The sequence below is a fragment of the Microcaecilia unicolor genome, chromosome 1 (genome assembly GCF_901765095.1).
Source record: "Microcaecilia unicolor chromosome 1, aMicUni1.1, whole genome shotgun sequence".
NCBI lineage: Eukaryota > Metazoa > Chordata > Amphibia > Gymnophiona > Siphonopidae > Microcaecilia > Microcaecilia unicolor.
Window position 1 is genome coordinate 82,298,660 of NC_044031.1, and position 16,075 is coordinate 82,314,734.

The 16,075-nt window shown below is 45.7% G+C and overlaps 1 protein-coding gene across 1 annotated transcript in view; it reads left to right on the forward strand.

Annotated features, from left to right (window-relative positions):
* ZMYND11 (zinc finger MYND-type containing 11) overlaps nucleotides 1-16,075 on the forward strand; it is a 300,714-nt gene that overhangs the window by 65,512 nt on the left and 219,127 nt on the right. Inside the window, exon 3 of the mRNA XM_030198790.1 lies at nucleotides 7,043-7,202. Within this exon, the coding sequence (XP_030054650.1) occupies nucleotides 7,043-7,202 (160 nt within the window). The remainder of the gene's footprint in view (nucleotides 1-7,042; nucleotides 7,203-16,075) is intronic.

A 16,075-nucleotide genomic window follows, 5' to 3' on the forward strand; every position in this document is an offset into this window, starting at 1 on the left:
AGCTAGAAGGTACCGCCCGGGGCATTCTGCTAGGTTCACTTCTCGTGCCCGCTTTCAGCACAGGAACTCCTTTCGTTCGGACCAGCGTTCCGCAGCGACCGGCTCAAAGCCTGGAGTTCAAGGGCGACCCTCTCAATGATGGTTCGCAGGCCCTCTCCTCGATTCCTGCAATAGGAGGATGTCTTTCCCTCTTTCTTGAGGAGTGGGTCAAGATTTCCTCAGATCAGTGGGTTTTGGACCTGATCAGAGATGGCTACAGAATAGAATTCAATGCCCCGGTGAGAGACGTGTTTGAGGAGTCCCGAGGCAGTTCTGCCGTCAAACGTGCGGCGGTAGAGGAGACCTTGCAAGGCTTGTTTCACCTAGGGGCGGTGTCCCCGGTGCCTCCCGCCGAACATGGCTCAGGCCCTTACTCCGTTTACTTTGTGGTGCCACGAAAAGGCGGGTCTTTTAGCCCATCCTCGACTTAAAAGAAGTCATCAGGTCTCTAAGAGTGCGGCATTTTCACATGGAAACCCTGCGCTCCTTCATTGCGGCGGTACAGCCAGGAGAGTTTCTCACGTCTCTGGACCTGAAAGAAGCTTACTTGCACATTCCTATTTGGCCCCCACACCAAAGGCCTGCGGTTTGCGGTGAAGGTTTCCAGTTTCGGGCTTCGCCACAGCTCCCCGTACCTTTTCCAAAGTAATGGTGGTAGTAGCTGCCTTTCTCAGGCGACAGGGTATTCGGGTTCACCCGTACCTAGACAACTGGCTCATCAGAGCGGACTCAACAGAGGAGAGTCATCAGGTAACAGCCAGAGTAGTCTCAGTACTTCAATCTCTGGGCTGGGTTGTCAATATAGCCAAAAGTCACCGGACCCCCTCTCAATCTCTAGAATATTTGGCTCACCCCCGCGCTTGGGACATTGTCCAGCTGTTAGGGTCGATGACGGCCACCTTGGAAGTGGTGCCCTGGGGAAGAGCGCACCTGAGACCTCTGCAGTGCTCCCTGCTTCAATGATGGTCTCCAATTTCTCAGGATTATCAGTGCAGACTCACGTGGCTCCCTGCGGCCCGGCTCAATATGGAGTGGTGGCTCTCAGACAGCATTCTGCAGCGAGGAATGCCGCTAGCGCTCCCCGATTGGTGCCTGGTGGTAACAGATGCCAGCCTGAAGGGCTGGGGTGCACATTGCCGGGGAAGGCATGCCCAGGGTCTCTGGACACCCGAGGAGTCGGAGTGGTCCATCAATCGCTTGGAGTTGAAAGTGATTTTCCAGGCGCTTCTGGCCTTTCACTCGACCCTGGAAGGATTGGCTGTCAGAGTTCTGTCGGACAACACGACAGCAGTGGCCTACATATATCGACAAGGCGGCACTCAGTGCGGAGCGCAGGCCGATCAGATTTGCCACTGGGCCGAGCTACATCTGCAATTTCTGTCAGCAGCTCACATTGCAGGTCAGAGCAACGTGCAAGCCGATTATCTAAGCAGGCATCAAATCGACCCAGCAGAGTGGGAACTGGCAGACGAAGTGTTTCTTCAGATCTGTACCAAGTGGGCAACGCCCGTAGCGGATGTTATGGCCTCAAGCGCAAATGCCAAAGTCCCGTGCTTTTACAGCAGACGGAGAGATCCTCGCTCGGGGGGGTTGGATGCCTTGGCTGAACCCTGGCCCCAGGGCTTCCTGTATGTGTTCCCTCCATGGCCCTTGATAGAGCGAGTGCTCCTGCGCATTCGGCTTCATCAAGGAGAGGTGGTTCTCATTGCCCCGAATTGGCCCAGGCAGCCGTGGTATGCGGACCTCCGGCGGATGCTGGTAGAGGCTTCCCTTCCTTTGCCTCTGGTACCAAATCGGTTGTCACAGGGACCGGTGACCATGGAGGACGCCAGCCGCTTTGGTCTTACGACATGGCTATTGAGAGGGCGCAATTGAGAGACAAGGATTATTCCAGTAAAGTCTTTTCCACTCTCCTACAGGCCCGCAAGCGTTTCACTTCCGTGGCTTATGCCAGGATTTGGCACCAATTTGAGGTTTGGTGTGCTTCTAAAGCGATTACACCCATGCGGGCTTCTGTCTCGCCGATACTTGACTTTTTGCAGGATGGTTTACAAAAAGGCCTTGCCTATAATTCCCTGTGTGTTCAAGTGGCAGCCTTAGCATGTTTTTGAGGGAAGGTCGCTGGCCTCTCTCTGGCTGCTTATCCAGATGTGGCACGGTTTCTTAGAGGGGTGCTTCAGCTTCGTCCTCCCGTGCGGGCTCCGTGTCCGGCCTGGAACCTGGGGTTAGATTTAATTTTAAAGGCCCTTCAGTGTTCACCCTTCGAGCCGCTAAGGCGAGGTTCAGAGAAGGATGTGACCCTAAAGACGGTCTTTTTGGTGGCCATTACTTCGGCGAAATGGGTGTCTGAGCTCCAGGCGCTGTCCTGTCGAGACCCTTTTCTGCAATGCTCAGAGTCCGGAGTTATGGTACGTACGGTGCCTTTCTTCCTGCCTAAAGTGGTTTCAGCGTTTCACCTAAACCAGCCTATTTTGATGCCTTCCTTTTCCAGAGAAGAGTTTCCGGAAGCCTTTGGGCAATTGCACCTCCTAGATGTGCGAAGGACTCTATTGCAGTATCTGCGCATGTCAAATGCATTTAGGACCACTGATCATCTTTTTGTCTTGTTGTCAGGTCCGCGCAGAGGGTCTCCAGCGTCTAAAGCCACTGTAGCCTGTTGGCTCAAGGAAGCTATTTTTTCAGCCTATCTGCTGTCTGGCCGGCCTCCACCTGAAGCCTTTAAGGCACATTCCACAAGAGCGATTTCCTCTTCTTGGGCTGAAACTGGAGCACTCTCTCTTCAAGAGATATGCAGTGCAGGGATATGGGCTTCTAAGCTCTCTTTTGCCCGACATTACAGGCTGGATGTGGCTGCCAGGATGGACGCACATTTTGGAGCACAAGTGCTGGCGCATGGTGTGGCTTGTTCCCACCCCATATAGGGATTGCTTTGATACATCCCATTCGTAATGGATTCATCTGCTTGATGACAAGGAAGGGAAAATTAGGTTCTTACCTTAGTAATTTTCTTTCCTTTAGTCATAGCAGATGAATCCATGAGCCCTCTCTCAATGATTCATTGATGTTGTTTTATGTTCAGTTTTTCCTGTAGATATGTTCCCTCATTGGGAGAAGTTGGAAAACAGTCTTTAGGATTTCTGTTCTGTTATAGCAGGTTGAGTTCGTCCCTCCTTTGTGTTATTTCTTCTGTTCTGGGGCGTTCATCCGCTGTGAGGAAAGTTCATGTTATGCTACTTTGCGGTGTAATACTGCTTTGGAAGCTTCAAATACTGAAGAGGCAGATGGAGCTAGCTGGCCATGAGGCACTATGGTTTTTCAGTGCTCTCTATCTCCCCCTGCTGGTAAGTGGACACAACCCATTCGTATTGGATTCATCTGCTACGACTAAAGGAAAGAAAATTACCAAGGTAAGAACCTAATTTTCCCGTGAAGGACATGGGAGAGATGCGACCTCTTCAGTTACCAGAGCTGAGGCAGAAAGGGACTCTGTCAGAGAGCAGGGCGTTTTCGGTCCACTTGATGCTCTTCTGCTCCAGGAAGCGTATCCTTCAAGCAGGGCCCCTTTCATGGGCCTAAGAGAGTTGTTGCTGCAAGTTCCTGTAGTGGAACAGTGGCTTCCCATCTGGCCCAATAAGGGTGTGTCGGGCCCCTCGTGCATTCAGGTGGGAGGCAGGTTGTCTGTCTTCCTAGATGAGTGGGCCTATATTGCCTCAGATTAATAGGTCCTGGAGATAGGCAGGGGTACTCTCTGGAGTTCGTCAGGCCAGTGCCCGACGCCTTCGTGGCCTGTTCGTGTGGTTCGGTTCTGAAACAGCAGGCCATAGCTTCTACCCTGCAGCTTCTGTGCGCTTTTGGAGCGATGGAATCCATGCCTCTGGACGAGCACAGCCTGGGATGGTACTCTGTTGTTGTCCCAAAGAAAGGTGGCTCCTTTCGGCCCATCTTGGACCTCAAGGGGGTCAATACTTGTCTCAGCGCCCTGCATTTTTCCATAGAGACTGCGCTCGGTCATTGATTCGGTGCTGCCGGGGGAGTTTTTGACTTCCCTGGACCTCATGGAGGCTTATCTCTATATTCCCATTGTGGTTCACCACAGAAGATATTTGCGTTTCTGCGTGCAGGGACAGCATTTTCAGTTTTAGGCCTTGCCCTGTTGTCTGGCTATGGTGCCATGCACATTCTCCAAGGTGTTGGTGGTAGTGGCTGTGCTTCTTCGGTGCCAAGGAGTTGTGGTCCACCCGTACCTGGACAACTGCCTGATTTGAGCGGATTCAGTGAAAGATGCCAGTCAGGTCACCACTCATGCCATCTCTCTTGGAGTCTGTGGGTTGGGTAGTGAATCAGCCTTGCTTCCTCTCAGGTTCTGGAGTACCTTGAAGTCTGTTCTGGAGGAGCGGGCAGAGAAGCTGTGGGCACTGGGGCACTGGTTGTGCAAGTCTCCTTGGTTGGGGGGAGCTAACTACCTTGGATGGGTTTCACAGGGCACCTGGTCAAAGCCAGGAAGCGCTCTGATCCATCAACTGCCTGGAGACCCGGGGGGGGGGGGGGGGGGGGGGGGGGGTGGGGGTCCAGATGGTCTGCCTAGCCCTGTAGGAGTTCCTGCTGCTTCTGAAAATGAAAACGGTAAGGGCGATGTTGGACAGTGTTACGGTGTTGGCATACATTGACAAGCAGAGTGGCACCAGGAGTCGGGCGGTGGCTCTGGAGGCAGTGAGTGTATAGAGACACATCCGCAGGCTCTCTCGGCAGTGCGTATTGCGGGTATGAACAAAGTGCCAACAGACTTTCTCAGTCGCTTTTTCCTGGATCTGAGAGAATGGGAGCTGGGGCAGCAGGCCTTTCAGCTCACTGTGGACTACTGGGGGCCTCCTCAGTATGATTGATGGGTCCGGAGCCAATGCAAAGTCAGAGTGCTTTTTCATTCGCTGGAGGGACCTGGCCTTTCAGGGGGTAGATGCTCTGGTTCAGCCTTGACCTGTAGTGGAGCCTCTCTGTTTTTCCTCTGTGGCCTCTCGTTGCACAGGATTTTGTGTCATCTTTATCTGATCTTGCTGGTGGTGCAGAGTTGGCCTTGCACACCATGGTATGTAGATCTCGGACGTTTGCTGGTGGAGGACCCACTTCCACTGCCCAAGGATTGGGGTTTGCTCCACCAAGGGCCAGTAGAGATGGAAGATCCGGATCCCTTTTGGCTTATAGTATGACCATTGAGAAGAGAAACGTGAGTTTTCCTCTGCTGTGATTTCGACCCTGCTTTGCTCCAGGAAGTCTAAGTCCTTGGCTTATGTCAGGGTCTGGTGTGTGTTTGAATCTTGGTGCAGAGGATGATCCTATTTTCCTTGGTGGGCTCAGGTTCCTGATATTTTAGGTTTTCTGCAGCAGGGTCTGGAACTGGGGCTGGTCTTGAGCTCCCTGAGAGTCCAGGTGGCTGCATTGTCCAGCTTTTGGAGGAAGGTGAGCGGCATCTTCTGGAGGGGGTGACACATCTGTGTCCCCCTCTTCGTCTTTTCTTTCCATCTTGGGATCTCAGTCTGGTCCTTTTGGGCACTGTCTGAGACCCCATTTGCGCCTCCGTGCTTGGCTTCCATCAAGAATCTTACCCTGAAGATTGTGTTTTTGTTGGCTTTCACCTTCTGTCATGGCGGAATCTGTATCTTTCCTCCTCAGAGGATTCCATGTCCTTGTGCATGATTCAGTCCTTCAAAAGGTGGTGTTTCTGTTTCATATGAATTAGGTGGTTTGTTTGCTCTCCTTTGTGGCGCAGGGATCGTAGACTTCACAAGCTGGATGACCGGAGGACATTGTTCAGGTCCCTCAAGGAAACGAACAAGTTTCGTCTCCCGGACCACCTCTTTGTATTCTTTCATGGCCCTCGGAAGGGCCAGGAGGCCTTGAAGGCGGCTGATGAGGCTGCTTACATGGGCAGAAATTGTCCGGTGCCACAGGGGCTCAAGGCCCTCTCTGCTAGGGCTCAGGCCACTTCCTGTGCAGAGGCTTGGGCAGTTTCCCTGAGGAGATCTGCAGGGCAACGATTTGGTCATCACTTCATTTGTTTGCTAAGCACTACAGATTGGATATGCTGGCCAGTGCCCATTCGGACTTTGGCAGAGCTGTCATTTGGGGGACCTTATCTTCCCCTGCACAATAGATTTGCTTCGGTACATCCCATTCATTCAGAAAAGCGGAGCTGATGTTAAGAAAGGAGAAATTCTTTTATCCTGCCCTTAGAAGACCTTGGCCTGGGCTTCTGGGTATGCTGTGTGTTCCCTTTTAGTTCATTGAAAAGATTTTTTTCAAAAGGGCAATTAGAATTCTGATTGGCAGCATTACGGGGGTTCTTGTGAGATGGCTACTCCCTGGTATATGCAAGGTAGCGAGTGCTACTCTGTGGTGGTTTGCTCGCTTGTTTATTGGAGCTGCAGTGGACCTTCTGCTGCTTGGGCAGATGCATACTGGATTGTTTCAGAGAGCACCATAGCTTATACAGTGAGGTCTCTGGTAGAATTCAGTTTTCTCTACCTCCATCTTGCTGGTAGGAGGGGATAACAACCCATCATTCTGAACAGTGTCACTTACTAAAGAAAAAAAAAAAATTAGCAGATGAGATATGCTTTCTCCTTTTGTGATAAATAACCAAGGTTTTCTGTGTTAAGAACTTATCACGCATTTTTGAATAGAGCTCTTAGTGGTTTATTCAAAGTGCTATGAGCAGTATATAATATTTTTTGTTTCCAGGTGTATCTTAAAGAATTTTAAGTCTGGATAGAAAGGTGAGCATATCCCTACCATGCAAAAAGATCACTGTTGTTGTCATAGGTTTATGATGAGCTTTGAGTGTTTTCCTATTGTCTTCTATGGAGAACTCTTTTAGAACACTCTAAAACAATAACATGAAACTTCTTGCAAGCCAAAAAGATAGTGCGGAATGTATTTCTTATTTTCTTCTGTATAATTGAGGTAAAGACTTGAAACATTTACATGAGTGTCTTTGCTTTGTATACAGGTATATGACTCGAGTACATGGCATGCATCCAAAAGAGATCACTCGTCAGCTGAGCTTAGCAGTAAAGGATGGGCTTATTGTTGAAACCCTTACTGTTGGTTGCAAGGGCTCAAAAGCTGGGATTGAACAGGAAGGATACTGGTTGCCTGGTGATGAGATTGTAAGTATAATTTACAACTATATTGGATCACATTTAATATTGCTTGGAGCATTTTCATTTAATTATCATTTATAACTGTGTTCTTTACAGTTTTGAACCCCGGAAGAAATTTAAATGTCTGACTCCTAAAGGGGAGAAGTAGGGCTTGTACCATTTTTTGATTTACGGAGTCGCTGACCAGCGATATTTCAGTACCACAGTATTCAGTACCACTCCTGCTGATACAGGGCACAAAATGACTCGGTGACCCCCTAGCCTTATACGAAAACATGATCCCTAACTGTAATACTGCAAGAGTATCCATAGGGGTCGCTGGTGCCATTTTTGTACCCAGTACCAGCAAGGGCAGGAGTGACTGGGGTTGCTTCTGCCCAGAGCCCTAATAGACTCCAGGAACAATGTAAGGGGGGGGGGGGGATAGCTGTTTGAAATGGGGGAATTTTTTGTGAGGGTTACTTCCATGGGGGGTGTGGGCTTTTGTCTTGGGAGAGGAGAAACTTGACTGGTGGCAGCCCTTTGAGAGGGGGTTGTGATTTTGGAAGGGGAGGGGTTTTGCTCAGGGAGCAGCTAATGGGAAAAGCAGCTGGTGCCCGTAAGATGTGGTCTAGGAGCATCAGGTTATGGCTTTATAGGCCAGTGCTCCCAGGATAATAAAAAATAATCTCAGATTTTTATTTTTTATTTTTTCCAATTATTATGCAGCCTGTGGTGTTCACTGCAAGCCTTGTTATAGACATAGTAATGAGGAGTTTTGTGTGCCTCAGGTCCTTTAACTATATTTCCGTGTCATCTATACTAGACCAAACTAATGGGTTATGTCCATGTACCAGCGGAAGGAGACAGACAGTTCCAAGTAAACCGCCCCTTAAGGGTATCGTGCAGCCTAGAATGTTCAGTATTTTCTCTGTCTCCTAGCTGATGGTGGACGGATCGTGCAGCTGCTCTGGATTGCTGGCTGGTAGCTCCTGTCCTAGATTCTTTTGGTGACAGTGGAGCCAGGGGTGTGCTGGTAGCTGTGTTGGGGCTAGTTTCAGATGATACTCAGTGGTCCTGAGTTCCTCATCTGCCAGCTAGGGTACAATCCACAGTACTCACCCACGCCGATTACTGCAACAGTATCTTCATTGGTTGCAAAGCCCAAATCCTGAAAAAACTTCAAACTGCCCAAAACACAGCAGCCAGACTCATTTTTGGCAAATCATGATTTGAAAGCGCAGCACCACTTTTGCAATCAGCCTGTCTAGTTGCAAAATCCATGGATCCTTTGTTATCTGTGAGCACTCTCTTAATTTTTAGAGTGAAAGTACATACACACTTTCTTTTGAAAATTGCTCACAGATACAAATGACTTGAAGCCTCTGCGCCTGCTTTTACGGGCACATTTTTGATGGAAAACAGTGTGTATAGATTTGAAAATCAATCAGTCTGTGCTGTTTTCCAATCCCTCCCTAAACATAACCCAAAATATTTCTCCTCAATTTGGCTAAAAGTATGTATAGAACCCCCATAGGCGTTGGAATGGGGGAAGCCATGGGTGCCATGTCACCCTCAAAATCTAGAGGGAGGCTCACCAGTCTCTCCCCCCTCCCACCTGACACCCCACCACCACTGCTGCTGCTATTTCAGCAGTGGCAGCAAAAACAAAGAAAGAGGTTGCAGGACCGCTGCCTTTTCTCCCCAGGAACAGGAAGTGATGTCGTAGGGGGAGGGACTAGCAACTGTGAGCATGAACATAGTGGGCCTCATGATTGTTTTACATTTGTTTTGCCACTGCTGCTGTTGGCATGGATAAACAGCAGTGGTGATGCCGTCAGGTGGGAGGGGCAGAGAGGGGATAGACGTTGGATGTTGCTGGGGTTGAGAAAGGAGTCAGACTGGATAGAGAGGGGACAGATGCTGGATGAGGGGGAGAGGGGACAGATTCCGTATGGAAGGGGGGAGAGTGGCAGATGCTGGATGTAAGGAGAAGAGAGGGGGCAAACCCTGGATAGAAAGGGGGAAGAGAGGGGGCAATGACATGGGGGAAGAGAGGAGGCAGACTCTGGATTTAAATGAGGAGAGAGAAGGATCGAGTGCTGGATGGAAGGGGGAGCGAGAGAGGGGGCATACGCTGGATGGAACGGGGAGGGAGAGAGAGGGGCAGACACTGGATGGAAAGGGGAGGGGAAAAGAGGGGCGGGGCAAACGGATGGAAAGGGATGACAGAGAAGAGTGAGTGGCAGATGCAGGATACAAAAGGGAGAGGGAGAGAGAGAGACTGGGAAATAAGAGAAAGTGAAATAGGAGAGCTAATGTGAGGAAAAGAAATGGCAGTCTGTAGGTGGATAGTAGTATTTTAATAAAAAAAAAAAAGGGGGGAAATTTAAGATTTTATAGTAGGAAAGAATTAAATCTGGACAGGCAGAAAAATAATTGGAAGAAAACTGAAAGGAGAAGAGAAGAGAAAATGACAAAGGGACAGGAAATCTTGTCAAAGAGTTAAGAAGACAAAGCAGAAACAAGAGACTAGGACCAACACAAATTTGAAAAGTAAATGGCTAGACAACAAAGGTAGAAAAAAATGAATTTTATTTTTAGTTTAGGATAAAGTAGTGTGGTAGCTGTGTTAATAAATGTTAAAAATGGAAATAAGGTGATATTTTTATTAGACTAATTTTAATACATTTTTAACTAATGTTTGGAGACCAAACTCTCCTTTCTCATGTCAGAACAGGATATTATAACAGCAGTATACTGTCCTGAAAGCTAAGGGTCCTGTTTAGAATTCTGCCCGCACTAACACTAGAGACTCCCATAGGAATATATGGGTGTCTCTTGCATTAGCACGTGCTAGAAATGCTAGCATGTCTTAGTAAACAGGGCCCCAATATATTTAGTCCAATAAAATGGTATCATCATCATGCTTTCCATTTTTTGTTTTATTTGTATTAGCTTATGTAGTGGTCAGAATATGACAGTTTTTGAGATTTATATCTGCTTTCTCTTAAATTTGCACAGTATGGGGGGACATGCATCACTTTTTCTCTGGTGGTGTGCTTTGTCTTCTTGGGGGTTCTACATATTTCTGTTTTTGATTTGTGGTTAGTTATTTTATACTGCATGATGGTCTGTGTTCTGTGTGTATGAAAGACATGGTTTTCTGTTAGCACTAATTGTTCAGGATGGAACTGTTCTAAGCTGGTTTCTCTAGTTTTCCAGTAGGGTATATTGATTTTCTAGTACCTATTGCAGTGTTGTGGTGTTGCGTTTTCCTGTTATGTGACTTGTGAAAGTTATGCTGCTATTTTGGTATGGTAGACTTACACTTCAGGTCCTGAGTGACATTTGTAGTGTTTTGTATTAGTTCACAGTATGCCTTGTACTGGATTTTGGATTTGAATTAGATCATACTTTCTCAGTAATAGGTCAGGGCAAGTTACGTTTAAGTACAGTAGGTATTTTCCTGTCCTTGGAGTGCTTACAATGTTAAATTTTGTACCTGATTCAATGGAGGGTTAAGTGACTTGTCCAAGATTTCATGGAGCAGCAGTGGCCTCCCCGTTTTTCAGCGAGTGCACAGGAGACCATTAATCTCTTCTCATCCGCACTAAGGCGAGAATGTGATTGTCCCGCACTTCTCACACAGTTTGTTGCTTGAGCATTATTTTTGCACATTTTTTAGTTTGATTTTCCCCACTTTTAAGTTTCCTTAAAAGGTGCAAGTGTATTACAGTATGCATATCAGTAGCAGAGGTATTGGGGGAGGCAGCTGGTGGACAGTGAAGGGGTCCTTCCCTGCTGTGTTCAAAAATGCCTCTACTGTCCCTTTTTTTGTTTGTTTGTTTGTTTGTTTGTTTGTTTGTTAAAAGTGGTGCTTGTAGAAGGGAAGTAGTGTTTCCTCTAAGCTGTGCTATACATCCAGTAACTGAGTAAAATTCAGAGTTATAAACATAATTAAACTACAGGCAAACTAGGAGGGGAAAGCATGCAGTGCATGGCTCATGGAATTCTTTCCAGTCTCCCCAAGAGTGTTTACGTATGTGTTTGTGTTACCTGCAAGAAGTGCTTACCGTGCAATGTAATGCAACCCTCACAACATAACCAGCCTGTCCAGTCACAACTGAACTGCAGTGATTTTTGCTGCATACCTTGCCAACAAAATTAAGTCTCTGCCAGGATTTACAGGCAGCCCTACCTAGTCTCCAATCAGCTAACCAGGAGCACAAAAACTCGTCCCTTCCTGACAGACATATGGGACTATTTAGACCCAATAACAGAGGAGGGCCTTGACATAATCCAAAGAGACCTTCAACCAACTACCTGCACCCTTGACCCCTGCCCATCAAAGCAGAGGCCTCATTGAAGGCGCCACAAAAATTGTGAACTCCTCTCTTTCTAATGGGCAACTACCAACAGCATTTAAAAGAGCAGTGATGCATCCTTTGCAAAAGAAGAACAACCTTGACCAAGTTAACAGGCCAGTATCCAACATCCCGTTTTTAGGAAAACTTATAGAACAAACAGTCTGTGATCAACTCAGTGATTGGCTATAAGAAAGAAACTGGCTAGATCCATGTCAATCTGGATTCAGATCTGGTTATGGAACAGAAATAGTCCTTCTATCCCTACTAGATGGCCTTCACAGAAACAGAGACAGAGGATTTGCCTCGGTGCTAGTACTGCTAGATTTCTCAGCCGCTTTTGACACTGTGAATCATGATATTATCAGTGGAACAGTACTTGCCTGGTTCAGATCCTATCTGACAGGCAACAGTCCATAGTGTTCAGCAGCACCTCATCACCACCATGAGCACTGACCTGTGGGGTACCACTACAAAGGTTGATACTGTTACCTATTTTGTTCAATATCTGTCTCAAGCCACTAGCCAAGCTGGCTCAGTTCTACATCTATATGGATGATGTGCAGCTTCTCATACCCGTTGAACCTGACTTACCCACAGCCCGAATAAACTAACTACCTGTCTAAAATCAATTGAAGAATGGGCTAAAAACAACAAACAGCTTCTGTGGGTCCCTAATACAAGTGGGCACATACTTAACATCAAAATCTCTTTTGGGAAATATGAACTTCCCCTCAAAGCACAAGTCAGGAACCTTGGCATACAGCTCGATTCAACGCTTATTTTGATCTCCCAAATGCAGGCAACCTTCAAAAGCATCTTCTATCACTTGCGACAACTATGCTGCTTGTTTCCTTACATTGAGAAGGCAAGCCTGGTCTTAGTTGTGCATGTCATGATAACATCAAGACTGGATTACTGTAATACACACTACACTGGTCTGACTGCAAAAGGTCAGCATCAATTCCAATTGATTCAGAATACTGCAGCTGGAATAATAGAAGGCTGTAAGCAACATGACCACATCACACAATGTTTGCAAAACTTTCACTGGCTACCAGTACAAAATCAGGGCCAAATTTAAAACTCTATATTTGACCTTCAGGGCTCTAAAAGGAAATTGTCCAGAGTTCTTGAAGAACAGGATCTCCCTCTACATACCTCCCAGGTCACTAAGGTCCTCCCAAGGAGTATCCCTAATTACATCCTCTCCAAAGGATATTACAGGATGTAATACCCGCAAGTGAGCCTTCCCCGGACTAGCCCCAAAACTTGGAATTCACTTCCTGAAAAGCTTTGCTTAACACAAGACTATCTATATTTCAGGTAGCAGGTGAAAGCTTGGCTCTTCAACCAGGCTTTTATTGGAAGAAGTAAATGACAATAGCTGCACATATTACATGTTTACCCACTCCTACCCTAGCTAAGATTATGTTCAGGCACCTTTCTGACCTCAATTGCAACATTCTTTAAATTCCCTTATTTTCTTACTCCTGTCTTACTTTGTCTATCTGTGCTTATACCCTAAACTGTCTACGAAAATGTTTTATTACATATTGTGTTGACGTAAGTAGTATGCTATGCCATACTTTATATTGTTTGAATATTTTTGCTGCTGTAATTGTCTATTGCTTATGTTTGACTTATTCTTGCTGTACTTCCTTGAGTGAATTCTTTCAAAAAGGCGGTAAACAAATCCAGAATCTGCGTACAATTTCTTTCCACTTAGAATTACCATCAAAATAAAGGGGAAATGAGCAAGATCAATGAATTGCGAGCAATAGTATGTTGGAGAAATGCCATCGTCCAGCATTGAGTTGTGGGAATTAGTGAGACTTCCTCTCTTGTTACATTAGAATCTTTGTGGGATGCAGTACAGACCCATAACTCAAGATATTTGGAAGTTTCGTTTCTCAGTTTTTGATATTATGTGGAACGTTTGAGACACAGATTCAAGTTTTAGACCAGCATTCCAGGGGCTGTGTTCTCTTGAGGTTGAAATATTGGAGATTTGGTGAGTGAGTTCTTATGAAGGATAAGATCTTTGTTTATAAGAAAGTGGAATATTTAGAAAATCGATTAAGGAGAAAATTTGAGACTCACGAACTTCCCAAAATCCCCATTAATCTCTTCAGTGGACATGGTAAGGAAGTATTTTTTGGAGGTTTTGAGGATTCTGGTAGAAGCTCTTCCACCTCTTACTAGTGTTTAACATTTGGAGCCCAGAGGAATGTTAATGATGATAAGGTGAAATCTCCCAAATGAATTTAACAGAGTTTCTAGAATCCTCTTTAGAAGTTATTAAGCAGAAGACAACTCTGTTGGTGACTTTTGTGCTTGAGCTGGTTCGCAGTAATGTAATGTGTTTATATTTTTGCTGTATTAATAAGTTGGATCTAAGGTTTACGTTTTTCTTGATCTGTCTAAAGATACACAAAGAGATGACAAGAGTTCTTGGCATTGAGGTCCAGAGTAATTGCACTTGGCATGGGTTTTTTGTTGTGTGTTTCCTTGTTAAAGTGTTATAAATTTTGAGTTAAAGAATTATCTTTTTTTTTTAAATCTGAAACGGCTATTAAATTTTATTTGTGTAGAGGAAGAGTTAAGAATGAAAGTATGATCCTTACACTTGAGTGGCTTGAAGACTGTGAGGAATATGTGATTTTCAATTGTTTTTTTTTTTTCATTTGTCCCCCCCCCCCCCCCCCCCCCCCCCCCCCCCGTTTGTTTTATTTTCTATATCTTGGCTTTCTAGTTTACTTTATATTATGGATCAATATAATTATGTATTATTTACCTGATAAAGGAGTCCTTTTACTAAGCTGAAGTAAAAGTAGTGCTCCCTTGCGCAGGTGTTTCCCATGCACTAAGTCCATTTTTACTTCAACTGTAAAAATGGTCTTTTTCTATTTTCTTGTATTAATGGCCATGCGCTAATATTGCGATTAGTGTGTGGACATTAAAAAGAAAAAAAATTAGTGTGCATTCACTGCAACCCATTTTGTAGGTGGTAAGGGCTCTTGTGCTATTCCTGCACTGACTAGTTACTGATTAGTGAGGAACATATCAACTCTCTTCCCCAAGACATGCCCCTTCAAAAAATAATGTAAAATATTTTTTAGTATGTGTTTAGTGCACAAACATTTGGCACTTACTGCAGGATGCCTTAGCGTATCCCACTGTATACCATTTTAATGTGTTAGCACCGAATGCAGCTTAGTCAAATAGCCCCATAGTTACATTCTCGTAAACTATGATGTGACCGATATCCTCAGGAAGAAAAAAAAAAACTCTTAAATAAATAATATTTTCTTTAAAGATTGTGTTAAATGGTTAATAAAATTTTCAGAAACTGCTTTTATCAGATAAACTTGATAAAAGTCCAGGATTCCTGTAGCCTTAAGGGAAGGAAAAGACATACTATGAGAATAAAGACTCTGTAGGAACTGAATCCTAAGCCTTTGAAGTAAGGTATGTGTTCTTTTACTGAGGATGTGTGTGTTAATTAACAAAAACAGGAGATGTGGCGGTGGAGGTTGTAGGAAGGCGTGGTCGCAGAACAAGTTTAAAGTTTAGGGGCAGGCAGGGACTAACAAAGCATTGGGAGTGGAACACCCCCCCCCCCTTTGATCTGCACCCGGGGTGGTCCACCACTACTGCCCTGCCCTTGGTACGCCACTAACTAAATTCCTAATAAACTTCCCCACAGCTAAACTACATCCAATAACTCAGTTTATTTATTCATTCAATCCAATTTATATACAGCGTCTGGAAAGGATGGGACCCTCAACGTTTTTCCAAATAACCCAAAAACAAATGTACTATTAAAAAAAATGATTACTAGTGTTGACAGGGAGTACTGCAATATGCTGTAAAAAATGGGATGATCCTTGTTTTTGAAATGTCATTCAGGAAATGACCACTGAGATCCGTTTTAGCAAAATGGCTTCAGTGAAGAAGATAAAGTTGCAATTAAATTTTTGCCTCAAAATAAGGCTTCCTTGTCATCAAGCAGATGAAGCCATTACATATGGGTTATGTCCATCAACCAGCAGGGGAGATACTACTACTACTACTTAGCATTTCTATAGCGCTACAAGGCATACGCAGCGCTGCACAAACATAGACAAAAGACAGTCAGAGAGCACTCAAACTTTCACAGTGCCCTCTTGGCCAGCTAGCTCCACTGCCTCTTCAGTATTCTCTATCTCCCTTAGCAGGGTGGCTGCAGCTTGTTCGAGCTCCAGAAAAATCTGCCGGGAGGTGGTTCCTGGCTTGCCAGTTGTTAACCGGGGTGTTGGAGGCTATAGCAGCTTCACTTTAAAGGCACATAGGTTAGCCCTTTCCCTGCCTTACCCATACCTCTGTGGATGTGGACATATTGCCTTGCTTTCCCTGGCCTTACCCACCAACAGTGGATGCAGGCATATAGGTTCGCCCTTTTCCTGCCTTTCCCACTCATCTGAGCCTCCGGAGTCTTCAATACCTCTGCTTTCCTCACAGCTTTAAAAAAAAAAAAAAAAGTCGCGTCGC